This window comes from Stegostoma tigrinum, chromosome 14 (assembly GCF_030684315.1).
Source record: "Stegostoma tigrinum isolate sSteTig4 chromosome 14, sSteTig4.hap1, whole genome shotgun sequence".
Lineage (NCBI taxonomy): Eukaryota > Metazoa > Chordata > Chondrichthyes > Orectolobiformes > Stegostomatidae > Stegostoma > Stegostoma tigrinum.
Window position 1 is genome coordinate 73,622,253 of NC_081367.1, and position 27,426 is coordinate 73,649,678.

Below are 27,426 nucleotides of genomic sequence, written 5' to 3' on the forward strand. Positions count from 1 at the left end.
GTGGGGGGGTGTGTGTGTCGGGGTGGTGGGGGGTGGGATGTCTCGGGGGTGGGGGGTGTGTGTGTCGGGGTGGTGGGGGGTGGGATGTCTCGGGGGTGGGGGGTGTGGTGTGTCGGGGTGGTGGGGGGGGGTGTGTGTGTCGTGGGTGGGGGTGTGTGTGTCGGGGGTGGGGGTGTGTGTGTCGGGGTGGGGGTGTGTGTGTCGGGGTGGTGGGGGGGGTGTGTGTGTCGGGGGTGGGGGTGTGTGTGTCGGGGGTGGGGGTGTGTGTGTCGGGGTGGTGGGGGGTGGGTTGTCTTGGGGGTGGGGGGTGTGTGTGTCGGGGTGGTGGGGGGGGGTGTGTGTCGGGGGTGGGGGTGTGTGTGTCGGGGTGGTGGGGGGGTGTGTTGTCTCGTGGGTGGGGGGTGGGGTGTGTCGGGGGTGGGGGGTGGGGTGTGTCGGGGGTGGGGGTGTGTGTGTGTGTCGGGGGTGGGGGTGTGTGTGTTTGTGTCGGTGGGGGTGAGAGTGTCGGTGTGTGTGTCGGGGGTGGGGTGTGTCGGGGGTGGGGGGTGTGTGGGTGTCGGGGGTGGGGGGTGTGTGGGTGTCGGGGGTGGGGTGTGTGTGTGTGTCGGGGGGTGTGTGTGTGTGTCGTGGGTGGGGGGTGTGTGTGTGTCGTGGGTGGGGGGTGTGTGTGTGTCGTGGGTGGGGGGTGTGTGTGTGTCGGGGGTGGGGTGTGTGTGTGTGTCGGGGGTGGGGTGTGTGTGTGTGTCGGGGGTGGGGGGTGTGTGTGTGTGTCGGGGGTGGGGTGTGTGTGTGTGTCGGGGGTGGGGTGTGTGTGTGTGTGTCGGGGGTGGGGTGTGTGTGTGTGTCGGGGGTGGGGTGTGTCGGGGGTGGGGGTGTGTCGGGTGTGTGTGTGTCGGGGGTGGGGTGTGTCGGGGGTGGGGTGTGTCGGGGGTGGGGTGTGTCGGGGGTGGGGTGTGTCGGGGGTGGGGTGTGTCGGGGGTGGGGTGTGTCGGGGGTGGGGTGTGTCGGGGGTGGGGTGTGTCGGGGGTGGGGTGTGTCGGGGGTGGGGTGTGTCGGGGGTGGGGTGTGTCGGGGGTGGGGGGTGTGTGTGTGTCGGGGGTGGGGGGTGTGTGTGTCGGGGGTGGGGTGTGTCGGGGGTGGGGTGTGTCGGGGGTGGGGGGTGTGTGTGTCGGGGGTGGGGTGTGTCGGGGGTGGGGGGTGTGTGTGTCGGGGGTGGGGTGTGTCGGGGGTGGGGGGTGTGTGTGTCGGGGGTGGGGTGTGTCGGGGGTGGGGGGTGTGTGTGTCGGGGGTGGGGTGTGTCGGGGGTGGGGTGTGTCGGGGGTGGGGGGTGTGTGTGTCGGGGGTGGGGTGTGTCGGGGGTGGGGTGTGTCGGGGGTGGGGGTGTGTGTGTCGGGGGTGGGTTGTGTCGGGGGTGGGTTGTGTCGGGGGTGGGTTGTGTCGGGGGTGGGTTGTGTGGGGGGTGGGTTGTGTCGGGGGTGGGTTGTGTCGGGGGTGGGGGGTGGGTTGTGTCGGGGGTGGGGGGTGTGTGTGTGTCGGGGGTGGGGGGTGTGTGTGTGTCGGGGGTGGGGGGTGTGTGTGTGTCGGGGGTGGGGGGTGTGTGTGTGTCGGGGGTGGGGGGTGTGTGTGTCGGGGGTGGGGTGTGTCGGGGGTGGGGTGTGTCGGGGGTGGGGGGTGTGTGTGTCGGGGGTGGGGTGTGTCGGGGGTGGGGGGTGTGTGTGTCGGGGGTGGGGTGTGTCGGGGGTGGGGGGTGTGTGTGTCGGGGGTGGGGTGTGTCGGGGGTGGGGGGTGTGTGTGTCGGGGGTGGGTTGTGTTGGGGGTGGGTTGTGTCGGGGGTGGGTTGTGTCGGGGGTGGGTTGTGTGGGGGGTGGGTTGTGTCGGGGGTGGGTTGTGTCGGGGGTGGGGGGTGGGTTGTGTCGGGGTGGGGGTGTGTGTGTCGGGGGTGGGGGGTGTGTGTGTCGGGGGTGGGGGGGGGGTGTGTCGGTGGGGGGGGTGTGTGTCGGGGGTGGGGGGTGTGTGTGTCGGTTGGGGGTGTGTGTGTCGGGGGTGGGGGGTGTGTGTGTCGGGGGTGGGGGGTGTGTGTGTCGGTGGGGGGTGGGTTGTGTCGGGGGTGGGGGGTGTGTGTGTCGGGGGTGGGGGGTGTGTGTGTCGGGGGTGGGGGGTGTGTGTGTCGGGGGTGGGGGGGTTGTGTGTCGGGGGTGGGGGGGTTGTGTGTCGGGGGTGGGGGGTGTGTGTGTCGGTGGGGGGTGTGTGTGTCGGGGGTGGGGGGTGTGTGTGTCGGGGGTGGGGGTGTGTGTGTCGGGGGTGGGGGGTGTGTGTGTCGGGGGTGGGGGGTGTGTGTGTCGGGGGTGGGGTGCGTCGGGGGTGGGGTGCGTCGGGGGTGGGGTGCGGTGGGGGTGTGTGTGCGTCGGGGTGGTGGGGGGGTGTGTGCGTCGGGGGTGGGGGGTGTGTGCGTCGGGGGTGGGGTGTGATGGGGGTGTGCGTGTCGGGGTGGGGTGTGTGCGTGTCGGGGGTGGGGTGTGTTGGGGGTGTGCGTGTCGGGGGTGGGGTGTGTGCGTGTCGGGGGTGGGGTGTGTTGGGGGTGTGCGTGTCGGGGGTGGGGTGTGTTGGGGGGGTGGGGGGTGTTTTGTGAATGGTCATATTTTCTGTTGTATTGAAAATATAGATCCAACCAAAATCGTGTGCTGTGCTATATTTTTTCATACCCATGTCTTTTTCTTATTCTTTGTCTTGTCTCATAATTGTTGAGTTCCAAAACGGAAATTGCTGGTGAAACTTAGCAAGTCTGGTATCCTCTGTGGAGAGAAAACACAATTAACATTAAGTCCAATAACCCTTCTTCAGAAGACATTGTAAAGATGTCATACCAGACTTGAAACAGCAGTTCTGTTTTCTCTCCACGCGTGCTGCCAGACTCGTTGAGTTTCTTGAGTAATTTATGTTTTTGTTTGATTACCTGCCCTGAAGTTATGTTTTAATGTAATTATTGAAACCAATTACCTTGCATTTCGTGTTAAAAGAAAATGGTGACATTTATCGTTTAAGGTTAATAAATTTAAATGCCCTAGCGTTTGCTGAAACATTTTTGTTTAAATACCCAGGTTATTAAAATGAGTTTTAAACATTCTTTTATATAGCTAAAACAAGGGCTTTGAAATGTTGAAATATTTTCTAGAAATATTTTGAGCTGCACTGAAATGGTGTACATAAGTAATTGAAAGTGGGCATTAAATTTTAATTGTGTTAAATTTTTTAAAAGGTACTCCAGATCCATATTTAGTGTAATCTGATGCCTACGTTTGTCCACATCTGCCGATACCTTGTGAAACTACCATCCATCGGCCAGGGATCATCTGACTCTCCGACTGCAATAGCTCATCTCAACATGTGTGACCATTTTTGTTTTTATAAATTTCATGTAATTTTCATTTTTATTCAATATAATCAATTATGTCCATTGTACAGTTAAAACACCAAAAGCCTGATGTGCTCATGTAAAACAATGTATTTTATATGACTAAAGAAAAATTCATCTGCTGTAGATGTTGTAGAAATTGCTTACAAAATTGTTTTATAGAAACCGGAAAATTTCAAATTTACTGCCTGATTTGTAGGTTCTATGCATTTACTTGTAATCTTTTTGTTTTAGAATACTTCAAGAATTTTAACTTTATGGCAAGAACATTTTAATGTTTATCAATGTTAAAATTGTATTGCTTTTATGAGTACTCTTAATGTTGTATTAAAGCCTTTTCACATGAATCACATTGGCCTACAAAAGATGTATAGTGAACAGACATTGGTGACACATGAATCATATTTATTGACAAATGTGGACTTTTTACATTTTATGTATTAAACAATGGAGACATTACTGGCTCACAATAATACAATTCAATGTTGCACTTTCTGCTGACGTGTAAAGGCAAGCTCAATATTACAAATAAAGCATTTTGTTACCAGTGTTCAAAATGTGTTACTGACATTATTCTGTTATTTAGTAATTTGTAACAACTTGGGAAGTGTAGGGTTAAATGAAGTCTCATGTTCTTTTACTTGGTGCATGGAAATTCTATCTGGACTCTTGTGCATTTACTTATTGTGCAGGGTGTAATTTAATTCCAGAATCTAATATGTGCACTGAACTCTGCCAGGAGGGTTGATAAAGATTCTGTCGCTGTTTCATGAAATGGCTTTCCAAGTTGTGTGGTTCACCTAGTTTTGTTCCCTCTTTCTAGTATCCACTTTGTCCTTTCCAGTCTATAGATATTGAAAAGGTTGAAAATAAAATTGTTGCTTGGTATGCAGTCAATGTGGCAACCAGTTTAAGTGATGTAAACAGCGAGAATGTTGTAATTGTTATTCCCTTGGTTGAGGAAACGTACAATGGATCCCAGCAGGTGAAGGGAGATTAATTTACCAGTTAAAATGGGAACTTTTGTTTTATCCCTTCCAATAATATAATGACTGGATTAATCTATGTCTCCAGTTAAAGCTGATAAATTCTATTGATGTCAAGCTCCCCGACCTTGGCTTTCACTTGCCCCAAACTTCAATTTACAGGTCCAGAATCTTAAAGTTAGAAAGGCCATTGGCCAGAAATTTTCGCTGTGTTTTGTCCTTCCCCATAAATGCTGCCAATTCTACTCAGAATTTTCAGCAATTCAGTTTTAATCACTTAAAATTGCAGTTGGCCATTCAGAGGTGATTTTAGAAAGCGCAACATGTAAAGCGTAATAGAAATCGGGAACTCTTGCACCCCTTCAAAACAAAACCTAAACCCTTTACAAATTACATTGTGAACAATATCTGTGAGTTGGCAAAGGTAGCGAAGCCACAGCAGGTTGGTGGCATTGAGATACAAATCAGCAATGATCAAAACAATGGTGGAATAAAATACAGGGGAAGAATGGCCTACTCGTGTTTATTTGTTTCCCGCAACAGTTCGTAATGTTCCAACCAATCAACATGACTTAAAAGTAACCAGTAATGTTACAGAATGCTATACTTTAGTGAAAATACACAATCTTTTTGCAATCCAGCCAATCTATAACCATCAATGCAGATCTTATGGGCTTTTCTACATTTGAACTTCATGTTCAATACTCATCTTTTCTGCCAAAAGAGATAGCTAATCTAATCTTGCACTTACTGACGAGATTAATGCTGCATCATTATATTTTCACTATCACCAAGATTGTTATGCAGAGCCACAGTTCAAGGACAGCAAGTCATACTAGAATGTTGGAACCAAATTACAGTTCAGTGTACCTGTACTGTATTAATAACTTTCATGTTGGAGGTTTGATCTGTTAGAGTTGAATTTACTTTTAAAAATTCATTTGTTTTTCTGTCTAAAAATCCTATTAATTACAGGGGGACGCTTTGTTCTTCTGTCTTTTTACCTCTGCTGAAATATTTACCTGTGAATACTACAATAAAGTATTATGAAGAAGGAGAAATTACTATTTTGATTGGAGACATTCCCAGGCTCTTCAGCTGTGAAGATGTAGGTCATTTTGAAGATGTAAGTAAATTAAAATACAAATAAATTGAGGGAAAATGCTAGTGTGGGAAAAAATGGCTAAAGGCCCTACTAAAATTAAAAAGGAAAATGCATAGAAAGCCAATGACCCTGTTCCACCATTCGCTTTTTTTTAAACTCTGGTCTGTTTCTGAGCTTTATCTACTGATTCTGGTTTCTTAACTCTTAAGATCATAAGAAATCAGAACAGGAGTGGGCCATTTGGCCCCTTGAACCTGCTGTGCCAATTGATATTTGAAAAATAATCTTGTCAGATATTATCTTTTGTTGACCCAGCTACAGCAGCTTTTTGTGGTCATTCACAGTTTTCTATTCTGGTTATGTGAGGAAGTCCTTTTTGATAAGATCACTCATTGATGTAGGTTAAATTGGGTTACATGCTTTTGTTCTGACTTTCATACCGGAGGAAATAATTTATTTCCATCTGTGTCAACTCCTTTGATCGCTTTAAACAATCTCAATATAATGATGAGCATTAGAATTTTAAAGTTGATTTGCCTGAGGAAGGTCTGAAAAGGGGATGTTGTAAAAGACATGGGTGATGAGCATGTGGGATTCCCTATCAGATAGATTGAGTTAATGAGATCCTAGATTAATTGAAATTGAAAACTGGCAGCATTTCTAATCTTCTGAAGAAGAGTTAGAGTCACTCAACACAGAAACAGACCCTTAGGTCCAACATGTATGCGCTGACCATTCGGCCCATTCTGATCCCTTTGCTAGCATTTGCCCCATATCCTTCTTAAACCTTTTCTATCCATATACCCATTCAGGTGCCTTTGAAATATTGTATTTGTGGCAGCTTGTTCCATACATGGACCGCCCTCTGTATGAAAAAGTTACACCTTAGGTCACTTTTAAATCTTTCCCCTCTCACCTTAAACCTATGTCGTCTAGTCTTGGACTCCCTTTGGGGAAATAATAACTCTGCATCTAACTCTGTTCTTTTCTCCACAGATGCTGTCAGACCTAATTGTATCAGAGATAATGGGAACTGCAGATGCTGGAGAATCCGAGATAACAAGGTGTAGAGCTGGACGAACACAGAGGCCAAGCAGCATCAGAGGAGCAGGAACGTCAGCTTTCCTGCTCCTAAGAACTTATTTGTCTCCTCTCCACCTATCTTCTCCTCTATCCATCTTTGATCCGCCTCCCCCATGTTTCCCTATTTATCTCATAACCCCTTTCCCCTCCCCCATTTCTGAAGAAGGGTCTAGGCCCGAAACGACAGCTTTCCTGCTCCTCTGATGCTGCTTGGCCTGCTGTGTTCATCCAGCTCTACACCTTGTTATCTGCTGCCAGACCGGCTGAGTTTCTACAGCAATTTTTGCTTTCGTTCCAGATTTCCACTATCGCAGTATTTTGCTGCATTTGAGCTGATCAGTGTACCTCGTTCTGTAGGGATTGAGATAGACTCTGTGTCAGTTGATCGGCAGAATTCGATTATACTGGGGAAGACTTGTATTGAAGTAGAAATAAAAATCAGGAGTTCCTGGAAAAACTCAGCAGATCTGGCAGCATCTTTTGGGAGAAAGCAGGGTGCATTCAAAAAGCACTCTTTGGGACCAGTCCTGAAGTGCTTCAAGTGGATGATGTCCGTTTGTGGAGTGTTGCAAGGTTGGAAATCTCTCAGTGAGGGAGTCATTAACACAAAACCAACAAACTTTTCCCTGAAATGATTGCGGCTGAGGGCCGACCTTATAGATATTTATAAAATCATGGGCATTGATAGGGTGAATAAACAAGGCTTTTTTCCTCCAAGGTAAAGGAGTCCAAAACTAGGGGGCATGGGTTTAAGGTGAGAGGGGAAAGATTTGAAAGGGGCCGAAGGGGCAACTTTTTCATGCAGAGGGCGGTGAACGAGCTGCCGGAGGAAATGGTGGTGACTGCTACAATCACAACATTGAAAAGGCTTGGAGTCGACACAAGGTTATAGTCCAACAGCTTGTGATTTTGAATAAACCTATTGGACTATAACCTGGTGTCGTGTGACTTCTGACTTTGTCCAACACGGGAAACCTCCACATCATGGCATCTGGATGGGGACATGCATGGGAAGGGTTTAGAGGGATACGGGCCAAATGCTGGCAAACGGGACCAGATTAAATCTGGGTTATCTGTTCGAGTTGGACCGAAGGGCCCCGGTTCGCCGTGCTATTTAAAGCGCCTGTGCGTTTAGGTTGAACATTGAAAATATCCCCATAGGCCTGCGATGGCACCTCCCCTTTACGATGGGCTGATGCGCTGCGTCACAGGGGGCGGGTGGGGGGTTGCAGGGGGCGGGTTACTGACTGCGATACAGAAGGAGGCGGTTTCAGTGGGTTGGGGGGTGTCCCCGCTGGGGGGGTGGAGAGAAAAAGCAAGCTCCAATGGACGAGCTTATTGGGGGGGACGCCGGGCTGAGTGGTCTCATGATGCCCTTCAGTGGCCGGGGAGCCGTGCACTCGGCTCGCTGTAAACAGGCCGTGACACCAGGAAGCGGGAGGTCGCGAGTGTTTCTCTTGGATACATTTTAACCTTCCTGGGATACAAAGTAACTGCGAGAGAACTCCCCCTGCCTTGCTGTTCCCTGCTTTGGAGAGCTCTGCCTTCATTTTTATTGGTGTTCAAACCCACCGCTGGTTTTCCTCGTGTTTTGAAACACTGTCTTTTGTTTGTGATTCTTGCTTTCCAAACCACCACCACCCCCGCCCCCGGCTTTTATTTGTGAAGAGCCTGTTTCATGGCTCCCCGTTTCCTGGCTCTCTGAGTTACCCTCGCCTCCTGTCCCACCCCGCAATCGCTTCCCGGGGATGGGGTCTGTCAGAAATGGCCTCCGACGGAGTGACACGTACATTCTGGCCGTCGATGTCGGCTCCACGTCCATCAGGTGCCACGTGTATGACCCCGCCGCCAAGATCAAAGGGTCGAGCAGCCGGCCGGTAAGATTTACCGAGGCGAAGGGTGTGACGGTAAAATCTGAGCCTCAAACTGTAACCCCGGGCCTCATAGGTTCGGGGTGATGGGTCTCAATGAGACCTCCCCGTTTCCAGCCAGAACTTCTTGTTATCGTTTTGTTTGGGTGCATGTGCATTAACTTAGCTCGGTCTAGTTCAGGTGGAGTATAGGCATCACCTGTGACATTTCGGGTACTGTGTAAAAAGCCAACCGGAATCTAGTTCAGATTTTATTGCAAGTTTAGTTTGACATCGCTGTCAATGTCGTCTCTGAAGTGATCAAGCAGCCTTCGCTATCAAGTGTTGAATAGTACCTGGTGTGGGGTCGGATTCTGCACAGGCTGAGTGTGCCATGAAAATCCCAGCACTCGACTTGGTCCTCTCGCCTGAGGCGTAGTGGCACCTCCCAAGTCCTTCTCTCTCTCTTTCTGCCTCCACTCCCCCTCTCATGAGAGCAGCCCTAGGACTTTACTGTAATGATTTACCTATCAATTTACACCCGATCATTGCAGCTGCCTAGTTAAACTCATGATATGAGAATTGGTATTTCAAACGTATTGTGATCTTTGATTAACTAGGACAGACTATTTGTATTAATACAGGGGGTAATTTGAACAGAGCAGCTGTAAGTGTGATATTTCCTGACTATGTGTCAGCTGGTGGAATGAAGTTTATCCTGTAACTGTTGCAATGTGATATCTTATGCCAGCTTCAATGGGTTTTCTTTCTAAACTGGAAGCAGCTATGTGACCAGACTAAGACAGTGTGCAGCGTTTCTGACTCCCTTGTTCGCTCCACACTGCCCTCCAACCCCACCACACCCGGCACCTTCCCCTGCAACCGCAGGAAATGCTACACTTGTCCCCACACCTCCTCCCTCACCCCCATCCCAGGCCCCAAGATGACATTCCACATCAAGCAGAGGTTCACCTGCACATCTGCCAATGTGGTATACTGCATCCACTGTACCCGGTGCGGCTTCCTCTACATTGGTGAAACCAAGCGGAGGCTTGGGGACCGCTTTGCAGAACACCTCCGCTCAGTTCGCAACAAACAACTGCACCTCCCAGTCGCAAACCATTTCCACTCCCCCCTCCCATTCTCTTGATGACATGTCCATCATGGGCCTCCTGCACTGCCACAATGATGCCACCCGAAGGTTGCAGGAACAGCAACTCATATTCCGCCTGGGAACCCTGCAGCCATATTGTATCAATGTGGACTTCACCAGTTTCAAAATCTCCCCTTCCCCAACTGCATCCCTAAACCAGCCCAGTTCATCCCCTCCCCCCACTGCACCACACAACCAGCCCAGCTCTCCCCCCCCCCCCCCATCCACTACATCCCAAAACCAGTCCAACCTGTCTCTGCCTCCCTAACCGGTTCTTCCTCTCACCCATCCCTTCCTTCCTCCCACCCCAAGCCGCACCCCCCGCTACCTACTAACCTCATCCCACCTCCTTGACCTGTCCGTCTTCCCTGGACTGACCTATCCCCTCCCTACCTCCCCACGTACACTCTCTCCACCTATCTTCTTTACTGTCCATCTTCGGTCCGCCTCCCCCTCTCTCCCTATTTATTCCAGTTCCCTCCCCCCATCCCCCTCTCTGATGAAGGGTCTAGGCCCGAAACGTCAGCTTTTGTGCTCCTGAGATGCTGCTTGGCCTGCTGTGTTCATCCAGCCTCACATTTTATTATCTTGGAATCTCCAGCATCTGCAGTTCCCATTATCTCTCTCTCTACCAATAAAACCTGTCTGGTTCATTGTTGGTTAGTGAAGGTGATCTCTTGTCCTTGCCTGGTCTGGTCTACATGTGACTCTGGACCCTGTTATGGTTGTAGTAATGGACTATCAATATGCAACTTCCATCATCTTGATCTAATACTTGAGGCTAATCATGAACTAAAAGTCACAAATGCTGACCTAAAATGGTTGCTGTATCACCTGAACAAGATAAAACCATCAGTCAGAGAGGATCTGTCTGAGCCTGAGTAACATTATGAAATGTTAATGTTATAAAAGGACACTGGAACTCTGATTTGCATCTCCTGGTTGATTACACACCTTCGTGGAAGTTTAACATTGAGGCAACAATATTTGTGAACACTGAGCAGGTTCAGGGAGATACAAATGGACCTTTATCAACAGTGCTGCTGAACACATGAGGAAAACTGGATTGTAAGCAGGAATAGGAAGACTCTATTTTTTTGCCTGTCTATCTGTCATCAACTCAAAAGTCAATGCCTAGTAAGAAAGCAATCTGACACAACTGTTCATCAAGACTCCAAGAATTTCTGCAAGCTTCAGCTTATAGCTGATTTGTGGCTCAGGTAGTGGATGTTGAGGTTGGTTGTCTCGCCGAGCTGGTTTGTTGTTCCACAGATGTTTCGTTACCGTGCTTGGTTAGATCCTCAGTGCAGCCTCTGATGAAGTGTCGGTGTGTTTTCCCACCTGGTTTTTAAACTCTGGGGTCCGTTGCGATGGATTGCCTCACTTACGGGTTTCCTCCGTAGTGAAATGTATATGGGGTCGAGTTCAATGTGTTTATTAATAGCTTGCTTTGTGGAGTGCCGTGCTTCCAGGAATTCTCATGTTTGTCCCTGCCTAACCTGTCCCAGGATCTTGGTGTTGATCCAGTCGAAGTTGTGGTTCTCCTTGTCCATGTGGATTGAGATGAGTGAGTATTGGTCGTGTCTTTTTATAGCTAGATGGGTGCTCATGTACTTGTTGTGAGTTTCCTTCCTGTTTGTCCGATGTAGCGTTTCTCACAGTCTCTGCAGGGGATCTTGTAGATGACATTGGTCCTGTCCATGGCAGGGAGTGGGTCTTTAGTTCAGGTGAGCAGTTGTCGTAGGGTTGATGTGGGCTTGTGTGCCACTCTGATGCCCAGCAGTCGTAGGAGTCTTGTGGTGAGTTCTGATGTGTTCCTGATGTAGGTTAGTGTGATGAATATGTCAGGGTGTGTAGAATCTTTCTGATGCTGTGCCTGTAGGCATCTCCTGACCCAGTTCTTTGGATATCCATTATCCATGAACATTTGGAAGAGGTATTCCTCCTCCTCTTGGCAAAGTTCCATGTTGCTGCAGTGTGTTGTTGCCCTTTTAAATAGTGTTCGTACGTAGCTCGTTTGTGTGTGCTGGGATGGTTACCATTGAAGTTCAATACCTGTTCTGTGTGTGTGGCTTTTCAGTGTACTTTCGTTTGCAGTTCCCCATTTGTCTTGTGCTCTACCATGACATCCAGGAATGGGAGTTGTTTGTTCTTCTCCTTCTCTCTGGTGAATTGTATTCTGGTGAGGGTGTTGTTTATGAATTTGTCTCTCTTCTAATTTGGACCATTTAATGACGACAAAGGTGTTGTCTACGTAGCGTATCCATAGTTTTGGGTTGGATTTGCGGAAGGGTAGTTCTTTCCAGTCTTTACATCACTGCTTCTGCTATGAGTCCAGAGATAGGCGATCCCATGGGTGTCCCGTTGATTTGCTCGTATGTTTGGCCGTTGAAGGTGAGGTGGATGGTGAGGCATAGGTCCAGTAGTTTAAGCACGTTGTCCTTGGAGATAGTTTCCCTGGGATCGTGTTCTTGTTCAAGTAGTGTTGTCATTGTTTCCCTTGCTAGTGGTATGTCTGTTGATGTGAATAGGGCAGTGACATCAAACAATATCATGGCCTCTTTGTCTATCCTTAAGTCTTTGGAGTTGAGGAATTCTTGGGTTGAGTGAGGTGACTAGTTAACAAGGTGCCTGAATTTCCTTTGTAGTTCCTTGGCTAATCTGTGTGATGAAGTGCCTGGTAGGGAGACGATGGGTCTGAGGGGGGCTTCTGGCTTGTGCACTTTAGGGAGGCTGTAGAATCACGGTGTGTTGGTTCCTTCGGGTTTCGTTCGGAAGAAGCCTGCTTTGCTGATCTGTCCAGTTTGGTTAAGTCTTGTTAGCATGTAGAGGATTTTGTTGCTTAGTTTTGGTGTTCGGTCAGTTTATTAATACTACCTGTTTGTCTCTGCACACACACTGCTAGGCCTGTTGTTTCTCCAGCACTACTTTGGACTTTGCCACTACATTTTAATAAGCAACAAAAAAATTATTTAAGTGAAATAGAGATAAAGGGAACTGCAGATGCTGGAGAATCCAAGATAACAAAGTGTGGGGCTGGATGAACACAGCAGGCCAAGCAGCATCTCAGGAGCACAAAAGCTGACGTTTCGGGCCTAGGTCTAGGCCCGAAACATCAGCTTTTGTGCTCCTGAGATGCTGCTTGGCCTGCTGTGTTCATCCAGCCCCACACTTTATCTTAAGTGAAATAGATTTTTGGACAAAATCTAGCATATGAAAACTGAGCGTCCTTCATTTGGAAAATGTTCGTCCTTTCCTGCTGTGGGAAAGATCTGTTAAACTTGAAAGGATTCAGAAAAGACTTACAAAGGTGTTTCCAGGGCTTGAGGGGTAGGGGGGGATATGTGGGATAGGGTAAAGGTGAAGGGAGAAGCCGAAAAGGCTGAGGTGTTGTCCCTGGAGCATCAGAGGCTGAGGGGTAACCTTGTGGAGGTTTAGCAAATCACGAGGAGCGTGGATAGGGTGAATAGGGGAGCCCAAAACCAGAGGGCACAGGTCTGAGGTGAGAGGGGAAAGATTTAAAAGGGACCTGAGGGGCAACTTTTTCACACAGGGTGGTGCATGTAAGGAATGAGCTGCCAGAAGTAGTGTTGGAGGTGGGTACAATTAGAATATTTAAAAGGCATCTGGATGGGCACGTGCATAGGAAGGGTTTGGAGGGTTATGGGCCAAACGCTGGCAAATGGGACTGAGAGATTTGGATATCTGATTGGAACCTGTTGGACCTAAGGCTCTGTTTCTGTGCAGTACGTGTGTGACTCTGTAATAGTATACCTTTTAGAGATTTACCAATCAGATCAAGCAGAGTTAGCTTTGCTTCACAAAGGGGAAATTATGCCTGTAAAATATTATGAGAATGATTTTAGGGAGAACAGTGATGTAATGTGTTTTGATTTTGAATCAGCATTTGAAAAGCTATGATGCATGTAGCTACTATAATTAATAATAGCTCAGTTATGGGAGGCCGTCTGTTGACATTATATAAAACTAACTAGAAATTACCAGTGGGATTAAGGGGCTCTTTTTCACATCAGTGAGCTGTAAACAGTGGGGTTCCATAAGGGTCATCACCTGAGATTGCAACTGTGTCACAGTATATAGTAATGATTTGGAAAAAGGAAGTGAACGTAATGGAGACAACAAGGTGTAGAGTTGGATGAACACAGCAGTTGGTCTGTGTTGACCCTTCCTCAGAAGGGTCGAGACCCAAAACGTCAGCTTTCCTGCTCTGATGCTGCTTGGCCTGCTGTGTTCATTCAGCTCCACACCTTGTTATATCAGATTCTCCAGCATTGGCAGTTCCTACTATCTCTGAATGTAATGGATGCAGGTTTGCGGGTGACACCAAAGTTGTTGGAAAGGCAATTTGTAAAAGAGATGCAAATAGTTCAGAGAAATGGTGACCGGCTCTGTGGACAAAAAGCTGACAAATGGAGTGTAAGGTAGGAAAATGCAAAGTTGTTCATTTTGGAAACGAGAGCAAAAGAACAATATTATTTAGATGGAGGGACTTTGGGGATCTTGTACATGAAACACTAAGCTGGCACCCAGGGGCAGCAGGTAATCAGGAAGGCTAATGGAATATTGGCCCTTTCTTCAAGGGGAGAAGAAGGAAGTCTTACTGCAACTGTACAAGCTGCTGGTGAGACCATATCTGAAGCCCTGTGGGCAAATTTAGTCCCCTTAAGGAAAGAGATCATTGCATTGGAGGCAGTTTAGAGAAGGTTCACTGGAATGATCCCTAGTATGGTAGGATTGTCTTATCAGCAAAAGCTAAACACTTTGGTACTTGTTGGAGTTAAGAATCCTTTGTTTCAAAGAGATCGCCCCTCATTCTTCTTAAGGGGCAGAATCCTTGTGTATATTTAATGCTGTGATTGATTCTTGATGAGCTCTGGAATAAAGAGTTGTGGGGAACAGTCAGGACAGGGAGTGTGAGGAATGTCGGATCAGCCAGGATCCTATTGCATGGCAGAGCAGGCTTGGGGCTCAATGTCCTGCATCTGCAGTTCCCACTATCTCTGCTCCTGTTCTTATTTCTTATGGTCCAGTCGAAATCAGAATTGGGATAAGAGGGATGTTTTTGGTGTGGCAGCCTGTACCTCGAGGAGCGCTGCCAGAGGGGTCATTGGGTCCACAATTATTCAGAAATGTGTGAATGGCATTGCTGTCAAGTCTGCTGATGACACAAAACTAGGTGGAAAGTTAGGTCGTGAGAGGGATACACATAGTTCACAGAAAGATATTGATCGGTTAAGCAAGCATGGAAAAAGTTGGCAAATGGAGTATAATGTAGGGAGGGGTGAGGTTATGCAGTTTAGCAGGAAAAGTAGGAGCTGAATATATATGTATATGCAGAAAGCTACAGAGCATTCGGGTTTGGGAGCCCTTGTCTGTGGATCATAAACTGATAATATTCAACTCCACCAGATAATAGCTGGCATACGGTGAACATTTTGGTCACTCACCTTAGCAAAGAAATACTGGCACTGGAGACAGCCCAGGCAAGCTTCATGAGGCTGTTAGTGGGTATAGAGGGCTTGTATGATTAGAAACTCAGAGCAGAAGGCTAAATTATCTCCTTGAATCTGCTCCATCGTCTAATACGATCGTGGCTGATCATCCACCTCAGCCCCTTGTTCTCCATACCCTTTGGCCCTTTTAACTCCATGGCCTGTGTTTGACTCCAGATTGAAAACATGCACTGTTTTGACCTCTGTCACTCTGTAGTAGTACACAGGACACACTGATAATGAAAGGACTATGCTCTGATCAGGATGTAATAAGACCTGAGTTGTAAATAGGGAGAGTGCAGCCAACGCAAGTGAGTGCAGTGCACTCTGTCACTCTGTCACTCTGTCACTCTGTCACTCTGTCACTCTGTCACTCTGTCACTCTGTCACTCTGTCACTCTGTCACTCTGTCACTCTGTCACTCTGTCACTCTGTCACTCTGTCACTCTGTCACTCTGTCACTCTGTCACTCTGTCACTCTGTCACTCTGTCACTCTCTACATAAACTCCCTGCAAAGGATGGTCACTGGTTTTAAGTCTCAGAAGTAGTACTAAATTTAACTCATAAGCCTCTTGTTTTATTCTGTCTCAGGATGAGTGGGTCAGCGCTGGAGGGAGTGCAGCGGAGATTCATTCAGTTGATTCCAGAGTTGAGAGGGTTGGCTTTTGAGGACAGATGAGTTGACTGGGATTATACTCGTTGGAATTCAGAAGAATGAGGGGAGATCTTTGTAGAAACCTAAGATTATGAAGGGAATAGATAAGGTGGCGGCAGGGAGGTTATTCCCGCTAGCAGGTGAAACTAGGAATAGAGGGCATCGCCTCAAAATAAAGGGAAGCTGAGGTCAGGAGGAACTTCTTCTCCCAAAGGGTTGTGAATCTGTGGAATTCCCTGCCCAGTGAAATGGTTGAAGCTACCTCGCTGAATGTTTTGAAGGCAAGGCTAGATAAAGTTTTGAACAGTAAAGGAATTAAGGGTTATGGTGAGTGGGCAGGGCAGGCTCGAGGGGCCGGATGACCTACTCCTGCTCCTAGTTCTTATGATCCATCCTTAAGGTGGTGCTTCTGCGCTGTCTTATAAAATCATGAGAGGTAGGCCATTCAGCCCGTTGTGTCTGCTGTGCTGTTTAATGAAATCATGGCTGATTTGATAATCCTCATCTCCACTTTACTGCCTTTTCCTCATGACCCTTGATTCGTTTACTGTTTTAAAAATCTGTCTTGGCTTTGAATATAGATGATGATTCAGCTTCAACAACTCTCTACACGGGATAGATCTGCAGATTCACTATCCAGATTATGTTCAATTGCAGAGCAAATTGAAGGGCAAAGGATGAGCTTATCCTATTTGCTGTAGTGCTCTTAATTTAATTCTCACTTTAATTCAGTCAACTTCATTTGTTTCCATTTTTTTCTTTATTTTTAAACTTGGCAGATGAACATTAAGCTAATCTCAAGAGTCTCTTAAAATTCGAGGTCCATGATGGCAAGGTTTTAGAAGGACCTGGACGTGCTAGACGAGTTGGCTAAGTGGCAGATGGATTCCAGTGTGGGAAAATGATGTTTTGCATTTTGGCTGGAAGAATAGAGGTGTGGGCTATTTTTTTTAAATAAGGAACGCCTTCAAAAATCTGAAGCACAAGGGACTTGGAGCCTTAGTTCAGGATTTTGTTACAGTTAATGTGAAGGTTCAGTTGGTAGTTATGAAGGCAATTGTAATGTTAGCATTCATTTCATGAGGGCTAGAATACAAGAGCAGAGATGTACTGCTGAGGCTGCATAAGGCTCTGGTCAGACCACGTGTGGAATATTGTGAGCATTTATGGGCCCTGTATCTAAGGAAGGATGTGTTGGTCTTGGAAGTGGTTCAGAGAAGGTCTGCAATAATGATCACAGGAACGAAGGGTTGTCACATGAGGAGCGAGTAAGAATGCTGGGTCTGTATTCAATGGAGTTTAGAAGTTTGAACGGGAATCTTACAGAAACATGCAGGTTCTTGAAAGGTCTGGGTGGATTGGACATGGAGAAGATGTTTTCAGAAGTAGGAGAGACTTGGACCAGAGGGCACAGCCTCAGTGAAGGGATGAACCTTTTAGACCTGAGGTGAGGAGGAATTTCTTCTGCTGGTGGTCAGTCTGTGGAACTCGTTACTGATGGAGACCAAGTCAGTGTGTATTTGAGAGAGACAAACAAGTTGGCCTGTAAGGGGATTGAAAGATTTCAGGGAGAAGGGAAGAGAAACACAACGGCCAAGATCAAAGATAACAAGGTGTACGGCTGGATGAACACAGCAAGCCAAGCAACATCAGAGGAGCAGGAAAGCTAACATTTCAGGCCTAGACCCTACTTCAGAAGTGATCAAATGTCATTTATACTCTTTGGTGCAATGTGAAACAGTTAATTTATTATTATTTTTATTATTATTATTATTATTTTGTTCACCCTGCTTAAGCTGCCAGTAGCCGTTGTTCTTGCTGAGTACTAGAAGACCTTTTTTTGCACCTGCAAGTTGTGCCAAAAGTGTTTTTCAGTGGCTGCCACAGGGTAGTGCAATCATTTAAAAGCTTTATTGGTCTGAAAGGATGTGGGTATGCATTCCCAACTCTCCAGGTTGTTTTGCTGCTACTAGTGCTCCTGTAGGTCTGTAGGAATTGTTTCGGTTGTACCCATTTTTCCCCACATCCTTTATCTTTTCGCCTCGCCTTCAAGGAAGCTGGAACTCTCCTCCGCGCACATTGATTAGGTCTTACGCTCTCATACTTTGAGGTGGTGTTCGCCAGGGACAAGGCCTGTGAAAATATCCTTGTACTTTTGTTCAGCGCTCATTGGTTGAGAGGCCTGAGAAGGACTGCGTATCTCTTTGGCAGATAGCGAGTGACCAGTCCAAGCTTTAGATTTGTTCCAGCCGAGGTGTGTGCATGTTACTAAATACCTGTTCTGAGGGATTCCTTGACTTGCAAATGCTTATCCTTTACAAGTGCAATCCTATACAGGAATGTGATTTTAAAGACCCAACAGACAGATGTTTCCCGTACTTGAGAGCAGCTGCTTTCTATTGTTATGCATTGTGTTCCAACTTTCGGACAAATCGATTTGAGGGTGGACTCCATAATGGAACCTGTTCACAACCCAGGGCATACGTGTCTTTGGAACTGCACGTCCTGACTCTTCCCATTGCACTGGGCTCTCAGCTTCGGTTGTTCTCCTGATGAATATCTATCCTTTATAACCTCAACTCCCCTTTTGGCTTTAGTCTTGATTACCCAGTCTGCAAAGTTCTCAGATTTCCACCTCAATAGTAGATGAAGTAGTAGAAAGTGTTTTCTTGAGTGAAATCAGCAGAATTTGCTAAATGTTAACCTGCTTCCAGGTTCATTCAGCTCCTAACTTTTATTATAGCATGCACAAAAGAACTGAACGCAGTGGGAAATTAGAGTAACTGTCCTGAATATCAAGGCTACTACTGACACAGTGGCATCAAGGAGCCTGAGTGAAATGGTTTTCAGTGAGGATCAGGGAAAAAGCTTTCTGCCTATAGAGCCGTACCAACGTAAAATGGACAGCCATCTCCACTCCAGGGCAATAAAATGTGAGGCTGGATGAACACAGCAGGCCAAGCAGCATCTCAGGAGCACAAAAGCTGACGTTTCGGGCCTAGACCCTTCATCACTCCAGGGCATCTCTGCAGGAGTTCCTCAAGGGAGTCTCCTCAGCCCAACCATCTTCAGCTGCTTCATCAGTGACCTTCCCTCCATCATAAGGTGAGAAATGGAGATGTTCGCTGATGATTGCACGATGTTCAGCACCGTTTGTGACTCCTCAGATACTGAAGCAGTCCATGTTCACATGCAACAAGGTCTGGACAATATCCAGGCTTGGGCTGACAAGTGGCAAGCAATGTTTGCCTGGCATTTGTATGGTGTAATGACCATTTCCAGCAATAGTCGATCTGAACCGTGTTACCCATTGTCTCCCACGCTCCTCTGAGAAGCTGGACTGGACTGATCTGGACCAGCCATGAAAACACTGGCTACAAGATGACATCTTGCAATTCACCTGACTTCCCAGTAACTTTTCAGCATCTTCAAGGCACAAGTCAGGAGTGTGATGGCATACTCCTCCCATCCCCCCCACCTTGCCTGAATGGTGCAGCCCCAACAACACTCAAGAAGCTTGACACCATCCAGGACAAAGCTGCCCTGCTTGACTGGCACCCTGTTGAATAATTCTTAACATTCATTCCCTCCACCGCTGGCACAATTCATCAAGGCAGTTCTGACCAAAACCTCCCAAATACAAGTCTTTAAGCAGCTGGAAGATCAGGGCAGCGGAGACATGGGAATGCAGCCTCTAGCAGGTTCCCCTCAAGCCCAACCCATTCGAACATGAAACTCTGTTCCAATACATTGAACGTTGCTGGGTCAGAATCCTGGAACTCCCTCCCTGGTGTCAATCTCTGGGTGTCCCGACAGTGTATAGACGGTTTCAGAAATACTGCTCAAGAAGGCAGTTCACTACTGCTGCCTTGTTCAATTAGGGATGAACAATAAATGGTAGTCTAGCTGGGGCTGCCTATCTGCCATAAGTTGCTTTTATTTCTTAAAAGATGTCAAACATAACTTTACAAAGACATTTTTCCATCCCCACCCCTGTCTGCTTTCCGGAGAGACCACTCTCTCCGTGACTCCCTTGTTCGCTCCACACTGCCCTCCAACCCCACCACACCCGGCACCTTCCCCTGCAACCACAGGAAATGCTACACTTGCCCCCACACCTCCTCCCTCACCCCTATCCCAGGCCCCAAGATGACATTCCACATTAAGCAGAGGTTCACCTGCACATCTGCCAATGTAGTATACTGCATCCACTGTACCCGGTGCGGCTCCCTCTACATTGGGGAAACCAAGCGGAGGCTTGGGGACTGCTTTGCAGAACACCTCCGCTCAGTTCGCAACAAACAACTGCACCTCCCAGTCACAAACCATTTCCACTCCCCCTCCCATTCTCTAGATGACATGTCCATCATGGGCCTCCTGTACTGCCACAATGATGCCACCCGAAGGTTGCAGGAACAGCAACTCATATTCCGCCTGGGAACCCTGCAGCCATATGGTATCAATGTGGACTTCACCAGTTTCAAAATCTCCCCTTCCCCTACTGCATCCCTAAACCAGCCCAGTTCGTCCCCTCCCCCCCACTGCACCACACAACCAGCCCAGCTCTTTCCCCCCCCCCCCACCACCCACTGCATCCCAAAACCAGTCCAACCTGTCTCTGCCTCCCTAACCGGTTCTTCCTCTCACCCATCCCTTCCTCCCACCCCAAGCCGCACCCCCATCTACCTACTAACCTCATCCCACCTCCTTGACCTGTCCGTCTTCCCTGGACTGACCTATCCCCTCCCTACCTCCCCACTTATACTCTCTCCACCTATCTTCTTTACTGTCCATCTTCGGTCCGCCTCCCCCTCTCTCCCTATTTATTCCAGTTCCCTCTCTCCATCCCCCTCTCTGATGAAGGGTCTAGGCCTGAAATGTCAGCTTTTGTGCTCCTGAGACGCTGCTTGGCCTGCTGTGTTCATCCAGCCTCAGATTTTAATAACTTTACAAAGTTCTTTGTTTCAGCCAGTCCTAAATTCTAGAAGTGCATGACATATTGTAGGGTTAGATTTGGAACAAATATGTGTAAACGGGGTGACAGTCAGTCAGTCAGTTACTTTTAATGGAGTTTAATGCAGCTTTATAACCCAGGGCATGGATACATAAAAAATGTACTTTTCAAATCCAATTTGTTGGAGTACTCCACTGTTTTGTAAACTAATTTGAACTGTTTTTGAAAATGTTTCCAAATGTGGTTGAACTCCCATTTCTGTGGGAGTTTTGGTTGTGAAGAATAATTACTCAATTCATACACACACACACATGCGTGGTCACTTTGATCTGGATTAGAGACATCTTGTAAAGGTCACCAGAGTTTTGAAATTGAGAATCTGCTGAAAGCAGTGTTGCTGCAGTTATCAAGTGTAGAGTCTTAATAACTTTTTGAATAATTGTGACCAATAAGTGACTATGAAATATTGTGCTAATTATGCAGTTATTTTAAGGATTGCACAGTGATTAATACTTGTTGCAATTCTTTGCTTTATGATTTTGCCAAGATATTAAATAGATTTGTATAATGAAATATTCATAACAACCTGACAAACTTGAAACTAAAAGGTTGATCGCTAGCATCATAAAAACTAAAACAGAATTCAAAAATAAATCTTGTCACATGAATGAAAGGTATGCAGAATATCCACATTCCATCCCACTCTAAGGGGACAATGGGGAACTAACCTTAAAACTTCCCGTATCTCTCTTTGGGAGATGTGCGTCTCTGAGATAAGAATTAAAATGCCTGTGCAAAATGCATTGTAACTCCTAACTTAGTATCGTAACCTCTTGTGTAGCACTTCATCATTCGATATGTTTATGGAAATTCAAATTTACTGCATCTATTAGTTTTCCCATTATCTGCCGCACTAGTTAGTGTCAAAAATCCCAGTTTATCAAACATGTTATCTCTTCCATAAATGTTTGTTTGTAAGTTAGTAGTAACACGAATGAAAATGAATATTAGTGTCTTCCTACAAGTAATGATAAAATAAGTGACCCATAGGACTGTTCTCTCATGAGTGAAGTGATGGTGAGTTTAACCTGAGGGTCACCACACCACAGCTGAAGGGAGGTAAGTCGTTGTTGGTAATTACAGCCAATGTGGGAAGTGAACCATCAATGTTGGTGTCCCTCTGCATCGCAAATCCACCATCCAACCAACTGAGTTAACTGACCAACCCCTTATTCCTACAAAGCCAGTATTGGTTAGTCTGCATAATCAGTGAAGTGTAAATTTGGTGCCAGATGTGAACACTTTTTTGTTTATTTGATTTACAATTGTTACATATACTGAGATAGTGAAAAGTAGAGTTTTGTGTGCTCTCCTGGCAAGTCATACCTTACATAAGCCCCCATTCCTTAAGAAGGATCCCAGCCTGAAACGTCAACTTTTTTGCTCCTCTGACACTGCCTGGCCTGCTGTGTTCATCCAGCCCAACACTGTGTTATCCCTTACGTAGGTATGTTTGGATAATAGAACAGAATGCAGTATACAGTGTTATAGCTACAGAGAAGGTTCAGAGAAAAATCAACTTTAATATGAGAGATGTTCGTAAGGCTGATAGCAGTTGGGAAGAAGCTGTTCTTGAATCTTGATACGTATATTCAAACTTCTGTATCTTCCATCTGATGGAGGAGAGTAAAACCAGGGTAGGAAGGGTCTTTGATTACATTGGCTGCTTTCCTGAGGCAACAGAAAGTGTAGGTGGAATCAAGTGCAGCATCTTGGGGACTGATCTTCATTTCACTCCCAACTTCGAATTAGGCCTCGATCCCATTCTCTCTTTTTTTAAATGCCATTGCAGCTAGTGTAGATACACCCGTGAACTTTTTATTAATTTCACGTATCCATTTATTTAACAATTGCTGGAAAATGATGTGACTTTCATATGTTAAAAGTTACCAAGATTTGTTGATCGCATTTACTGATTTGTTAAGGTCAATGATCTTTTAACTGGTTATTGAATACCTATGAAGTTTTGCGTTGCTGCATGTTAACAATTGATGCTGTGAAAGTGTTTTTAAATCTTTTACTTCCCCTTAGTTTGTTGCTATCAATTTTTCCAAACAGATGAAAATGTTGTATCCCAAGCCTGGTTGGGTGGAGGTGAATCCAGACGAGATGTTTGAACAATTTGTTACTGTTGTTAAGGAGGCTGTTGAAGGTAAGGAGAAATTTTGCTTTTCACTCGAGTAACTTGAAGATTCAAAGAAACTGGTTTTGTTCCTTAACATTTACAAAATATTTTGTGAAGACAACAGCAAAATATCTACTCCGTTCTACTGCCATTTTTTGTTCCCCACAGTATTAACTCTGGTGCGGCTGCACTTGGAGTATTGTGTACAGTTCTGGTCACTGCATTATAAGAAGGATGTGGAAGCTTTGGAAAGGGTGCAGAGGAGATTTACTAGGATGTTGCCTGGTGTGGAGGGAAGGTATTACGAGGAAAGGCTGAGGGACTTGAGGCTGTTTTCATTACAGAGAAGAAGGTTGAGAGGTGACTTAATTGAGACATATAAAATAATCAGAGGGTTAGATAGGGTGAATAGGGAGACCCTTTTTCCTAGGATGGTGACGGCGAGCACGAGGGGGCATAGCTTTAAATTGAGGGGTGAAAGATATAGGACAGATGTCAGAGGTAGTTTCTTTACTCAGAGAGTAGTAAGGGAATGAAACGCTTTGCCTGCAACGGTAGTAGATTTGCCAACTTTAAGTACATTTAAGTCATCATTGGACAAGCATATGGACGTACATGGAATAGTGTAGGTTAGATGGGCTTCAGATTGGCATGACAGGTCGGCACAACATCAAGGGCCGAAGGGCCTGTACTGTGCTGTAATGTTCTATGTATTTGTCCATTTCTGATGTAAAGGAGCTACATTAGTCTCCACTAATCTTTTTCTCTTCATATATTTTAATATGTTTTTATGTTCCTTGCAAGTTTACTCTCACTCACTCTATTTTTACTCCCTTGATAATCTTTTTGATCTCGTTGAATCCTAAACTGCTCCCAGTCTTCAGGCTTGCTACCTTATCTGGCAACTTTATGTCTCATCTGATACAATCGCTAATTTCTCTTGTAAGCCATAGTTGAGCCACCTTCTGAACTTTTGCTCCAGCTAAGAATGAATAATATTTGTAACTGATATGCAAGTTCATTTTAGTATCAGCTGCTGCCTATCCACTGCCAATCCTTTTTAATAATTAACCCATTATTTTCAACTCCAACCTCATACCCTCATAGTTCCCTTTTTTATTTCGATTCAGGGTCCTTGTTTCGAATTTAACTTTTGTTTTCCATCTTAATGAATGATTCCATCACTTAATGGTCGCTTTTCCTAATGGACCCTTCACAACATGATTGCTAATTGATCCTTTCTTGTTAGACTTTGGGACGTTCTTCCAAATTGTGTAACTCTAGCCTGTGCCTTTGTGACTCCAGTTCGGAAGGCAGAGGAGGTCAGAGTATGAAGGTTGGAATATCTGAGGGTTGTGGGTTGGGCTGAGATTTGAGAGAGAGTTCAGACCTTCTTGTATGTGCTCAAAGGCAAAGGACGTCATTAGTGAGGTGGTCATTTATTGCTCATCCATAATTACCATTGAACTGAGCTGCTTACTAGATCATTTCACAAGGCAGATGGATTGACCATATTGCTGTGTCCATTAGCTCATGTAGTCCAGATGGGTAAGGGTGGAAAATTTCTTCCCTATAAAAGGGTAGTTGTGAATCTCAGGGCTCAGTGGAGCAGTTATAGTGTTACTGCCTCTGCACTAGGATACCTGGGTTCGAATCTGACTAGTTCTGGATATGTGTAACAACACACATCATCAAATTGATTTTTAAAGCAAAAATTTCGTGAGTTGAATTGTCTTCGACAGTTGGCAGTGTTTTCACAGCTACCGTTACTGGTACCATCACAGCTCCTAACTTAAGATTTTTTTTAAACCAATTGATTTTCAATTCCATCAATTGGATTTGAACCCACATTTCCAGAGCATTGCCTTTTGGATTTTAAATTATTGGCCTGGTGACATTATCACTACAATTGAGAGATTTGAAACCAAGGAAGGGGATTTTTAAATAGAGGCTGAAAGAACTGTTGATCCTGTAAATCGGGAACAAAAATTGAGATTGCTGGAAAAGCTCAGCAGGTCTGGTGGCATCTGAGAAGAAAAGTATCGGAGTTAATGTTTCGGGTCCAGCGACCCTTCCTCAGAACTCTGGACCCAAAACGTTAACACTGATTTTTTTTTTTCCTTCACAGATGCTGCCAGACCTGCTGAGCTTTTCCAGCAGAGTTAACATTTTGGGTCCAGAGTTCTGAGGAAGGGTCGCTGGACCCGAAACATTTACTCTGATACTTTTCTTCTCAGATGCTGCCAGACCTGCTGAGCTTTTCCAGCAACTTTTTGTTTTTGTTTTAAATCGAGATGTTGCTTGCGTTGAAGCCCTTGTAAGTGAAAGAACACAGGGTTGACAGCGCTATATCTCAAATACCTGGAGGGCAGCATGCTCAAAACTAGTTAGGAGTGTTTTGGAATAATCATGTCCTGATGGGAGGCCGGAACAAAGATTTCAACCAAAGATGGGATGAGCTGGACCCTGAAGTTGGACAGTGACAAAAGACCTCATGAAAATTTCACAACTTTTCTTCCATGTCTGTTTCCTGTTTCAGCCCAATTTTAAGTAAAACAGAGAGCAAATAATTTTGCAACAGCATCCTCCCAGGTCTGTACTGCCTTTCTTTCCTGTTGAGCAATGTTGGTCTCTGATAACTTCACCTAATGGCCCAGGGAAAGCCTGAAGCTCTCCACATGGAGGAGGCTTGGCTATGGTTCGAGGAAACCTGAGGGTAGAGAACTTGGGCAGTAGCTTTATATAACAAGAATTTATGGTTGGAGCAGAAGTATGAAGTGATTCATTTTGGAAGGTGGAATTTGAATGCAGAATGCAGGGTTAGTGGCAGGATTCTTAGCAGTGTGGCGGATCCGAGGGATCTTGGGGCCCACGTCCATAGATCCCCCAAAGCTGCTACCCAAGTTGATAGGGTTATAAAGAAGGCGTAAGGTGTATTGGCTTTCATTGGCAGGGGAATTGAGTTCAAGAGCTGTGAGGTTACGCTGCAGCTCTATAAAACCCTGGTTAGACTGTGCTTGGAATATTGAGTTCAGTTCTGGTCACCTCATTATATGAAAGATGTGGAAGCTTTAGAGAGGATGCAGTGGAGATTTACCAGAATGCTGCCTGGACTGGAGGGCAGGTCTTTTGAAGAAAGGTTGAGAGAGCTAGGGCTTCCTTCATTGGAGTGAAGGAGGATGAGAGGTGACTTGATAGAGGTGTACAAGATGGTGAGAGGCATAGATAGAGTCAGACATTTTCCCAGGGCAGAAATGACTATTATGAGGGGGCATAATTTTAAGGTGACTGGAGGAAGGTATAGGGGAGGTGTCAGAAGTAGGTTCTTCACACAGAGACTGGTGGGCGTGTGGAATGCGCTGCCAGCAGTAGTAGTGGAGTCAGATATTTTGGGATATTTAAGCGACTTTTGGACAGGTGCGAGACAGATAGTAAAGTGTAGGGTATGCAGGGTAGTTTCTCCTTTAGATGAGGATAATAGATCGGCACAACATTATGGGCCGAAGCGCCTGTACTGTCTGTTTATATGTTTACTTGCAAAGTGGATTTATGCTTTTTAATGGGATGCTGAAAGACCACAGTGATTCCCCAATGTAAGTTGGTTATTTGAGCCCTAGGTATAGCTTATGAAAACTGATGACACTAGCATTGCTGCAGGTATCCTGCCCCTTTTTTGAATTAACCTTTTCCAAAAGTGTGTTTTTGCTTCACAAAGCATGGAATCTCTTAGTGGAATTAATCTGACCCAGTAGAGTGTCACATGCAGTGCTCAAAGGTCTTGAATTAAATCTAAATACTGAACGTGAATTAGTTCAGTGACACCCTGTCGCTGATTGCCCTCAATTCTGTGATAACCTGTGGTGGGCTTAGAATGAGGCCATTCAGCCCAGCATGCCTGCACCACTGCCTCTTCACGTGAGCAGTATTCTTGAGTGCCAATTTCCTGCTGTTTCTGCATCTGCTTGCTCACTATTTCCATGCAAATAAATCATCCAATGCCCTGCTTGAATGTCTCAGTTGAACCTGCCTCCTCCACATTTCCAGGCAGTGCATTCCACACCTTAACTACTCACTGGGTGATAAAGGTGTTTTCCTCTCATTGCCTTTGCTTTGTCTGCCCATCTTGATCCAACTCGTCCATGTTGACCAGGTATCCTAAATTAATCTAGTCCCACTTGCCAGCATTTGACCCATATCCCTCTACATCTTTCCTGTCCATATACCCATCCAGATGCCTTTTTAAAATGTTGTAATTGCACCAGCCTCCTCCACTCCCTCTGGCAGCTAATTCTACAGATGCACCACCCTCTGTGTGAAAATATTGCCCCATTGGTCCCTTTTAAATCTTACTCCTCTCACCTGAAACCTATGCCCCCTAGTTTTGGACTCGCCCCACTCCAGGGAAAATACCTTGGCGGTTTATCCTATCCATGCCCCTCGTGATTTTTCAACTTCTAATAAGGTCACCCCTCAGCCTCCAATACTTCAGGGAAAATAGCCACGTCCTGTTCAAGTTGTCCCTCTAGCTC

At 46.2% G+C, this 27,426-nt stretch overlaps 2 protein-coding genes and 1 long non-coding RNA gene across 5 annotated transcripts in view; 2 read left to right on the top strand and 1 right to left on the bottom strand.

Annotated features, from left to right (window-relative positions):
* The window catches only part of xrn1 (5'-3' exoribonuclease 1), a 144,368-nt gene extending 140,412 nt beyond the window's left edge, over window positions 1-3,956 (top strand). For all 3 annotated transcript variants that reach the window (XM_048541536.2, XM_048541535.2, XM_048541537.2), the window contains exon 45: window positions 3,257-3,956. The gene's annotated coding sequence lies outside the window, so the exon portion shown is untranslated. The remainder of the gene's footprint in view (window positions 1-3,256) is intronic.
* Window positions 1-8,911, bottom strand: part of LOC132210544 (uncharacterized) — a 33,350-nt gene extending 24,439 nt beyond the window's left edge. Inside the window, exons 1-2 of the long non-coding RNA XR_009446687.1 lie at window positions 8,793-8,911; window positions 2,703-2,792 (exon numbers count right to left, since the gene is read on the bottom strand). This is a non-coding gene — a long non-coding RNA (uncharacterized LOC132210544). The remainder of the gene's footprint in view (window positions 1-2,702; window positions 2,793-8,792) is intronic.
* The window catches only part of gk5 (glycerol kinase 5), a 79,274-nt gene continuing 59,710 nt past the window's right edge, over window positions 7,863-27,426 (top strand). The window contains exons 1-2 of the mRNA XM_059651227.1: window positions 7,863-8,463; window positions 22,831-22,924. Of these exons, the coding sequence (XP_059507210.1) occupies window positions 8,335-8,463; window positions 22,831-22,924 (223 nt within the window). The 5' untranslated portion in view covers window positions 7,863-8,334. The remainder of the gene's footprint in view (window positions 8,464-22,830; window positions 22,925-27,426) is intronic.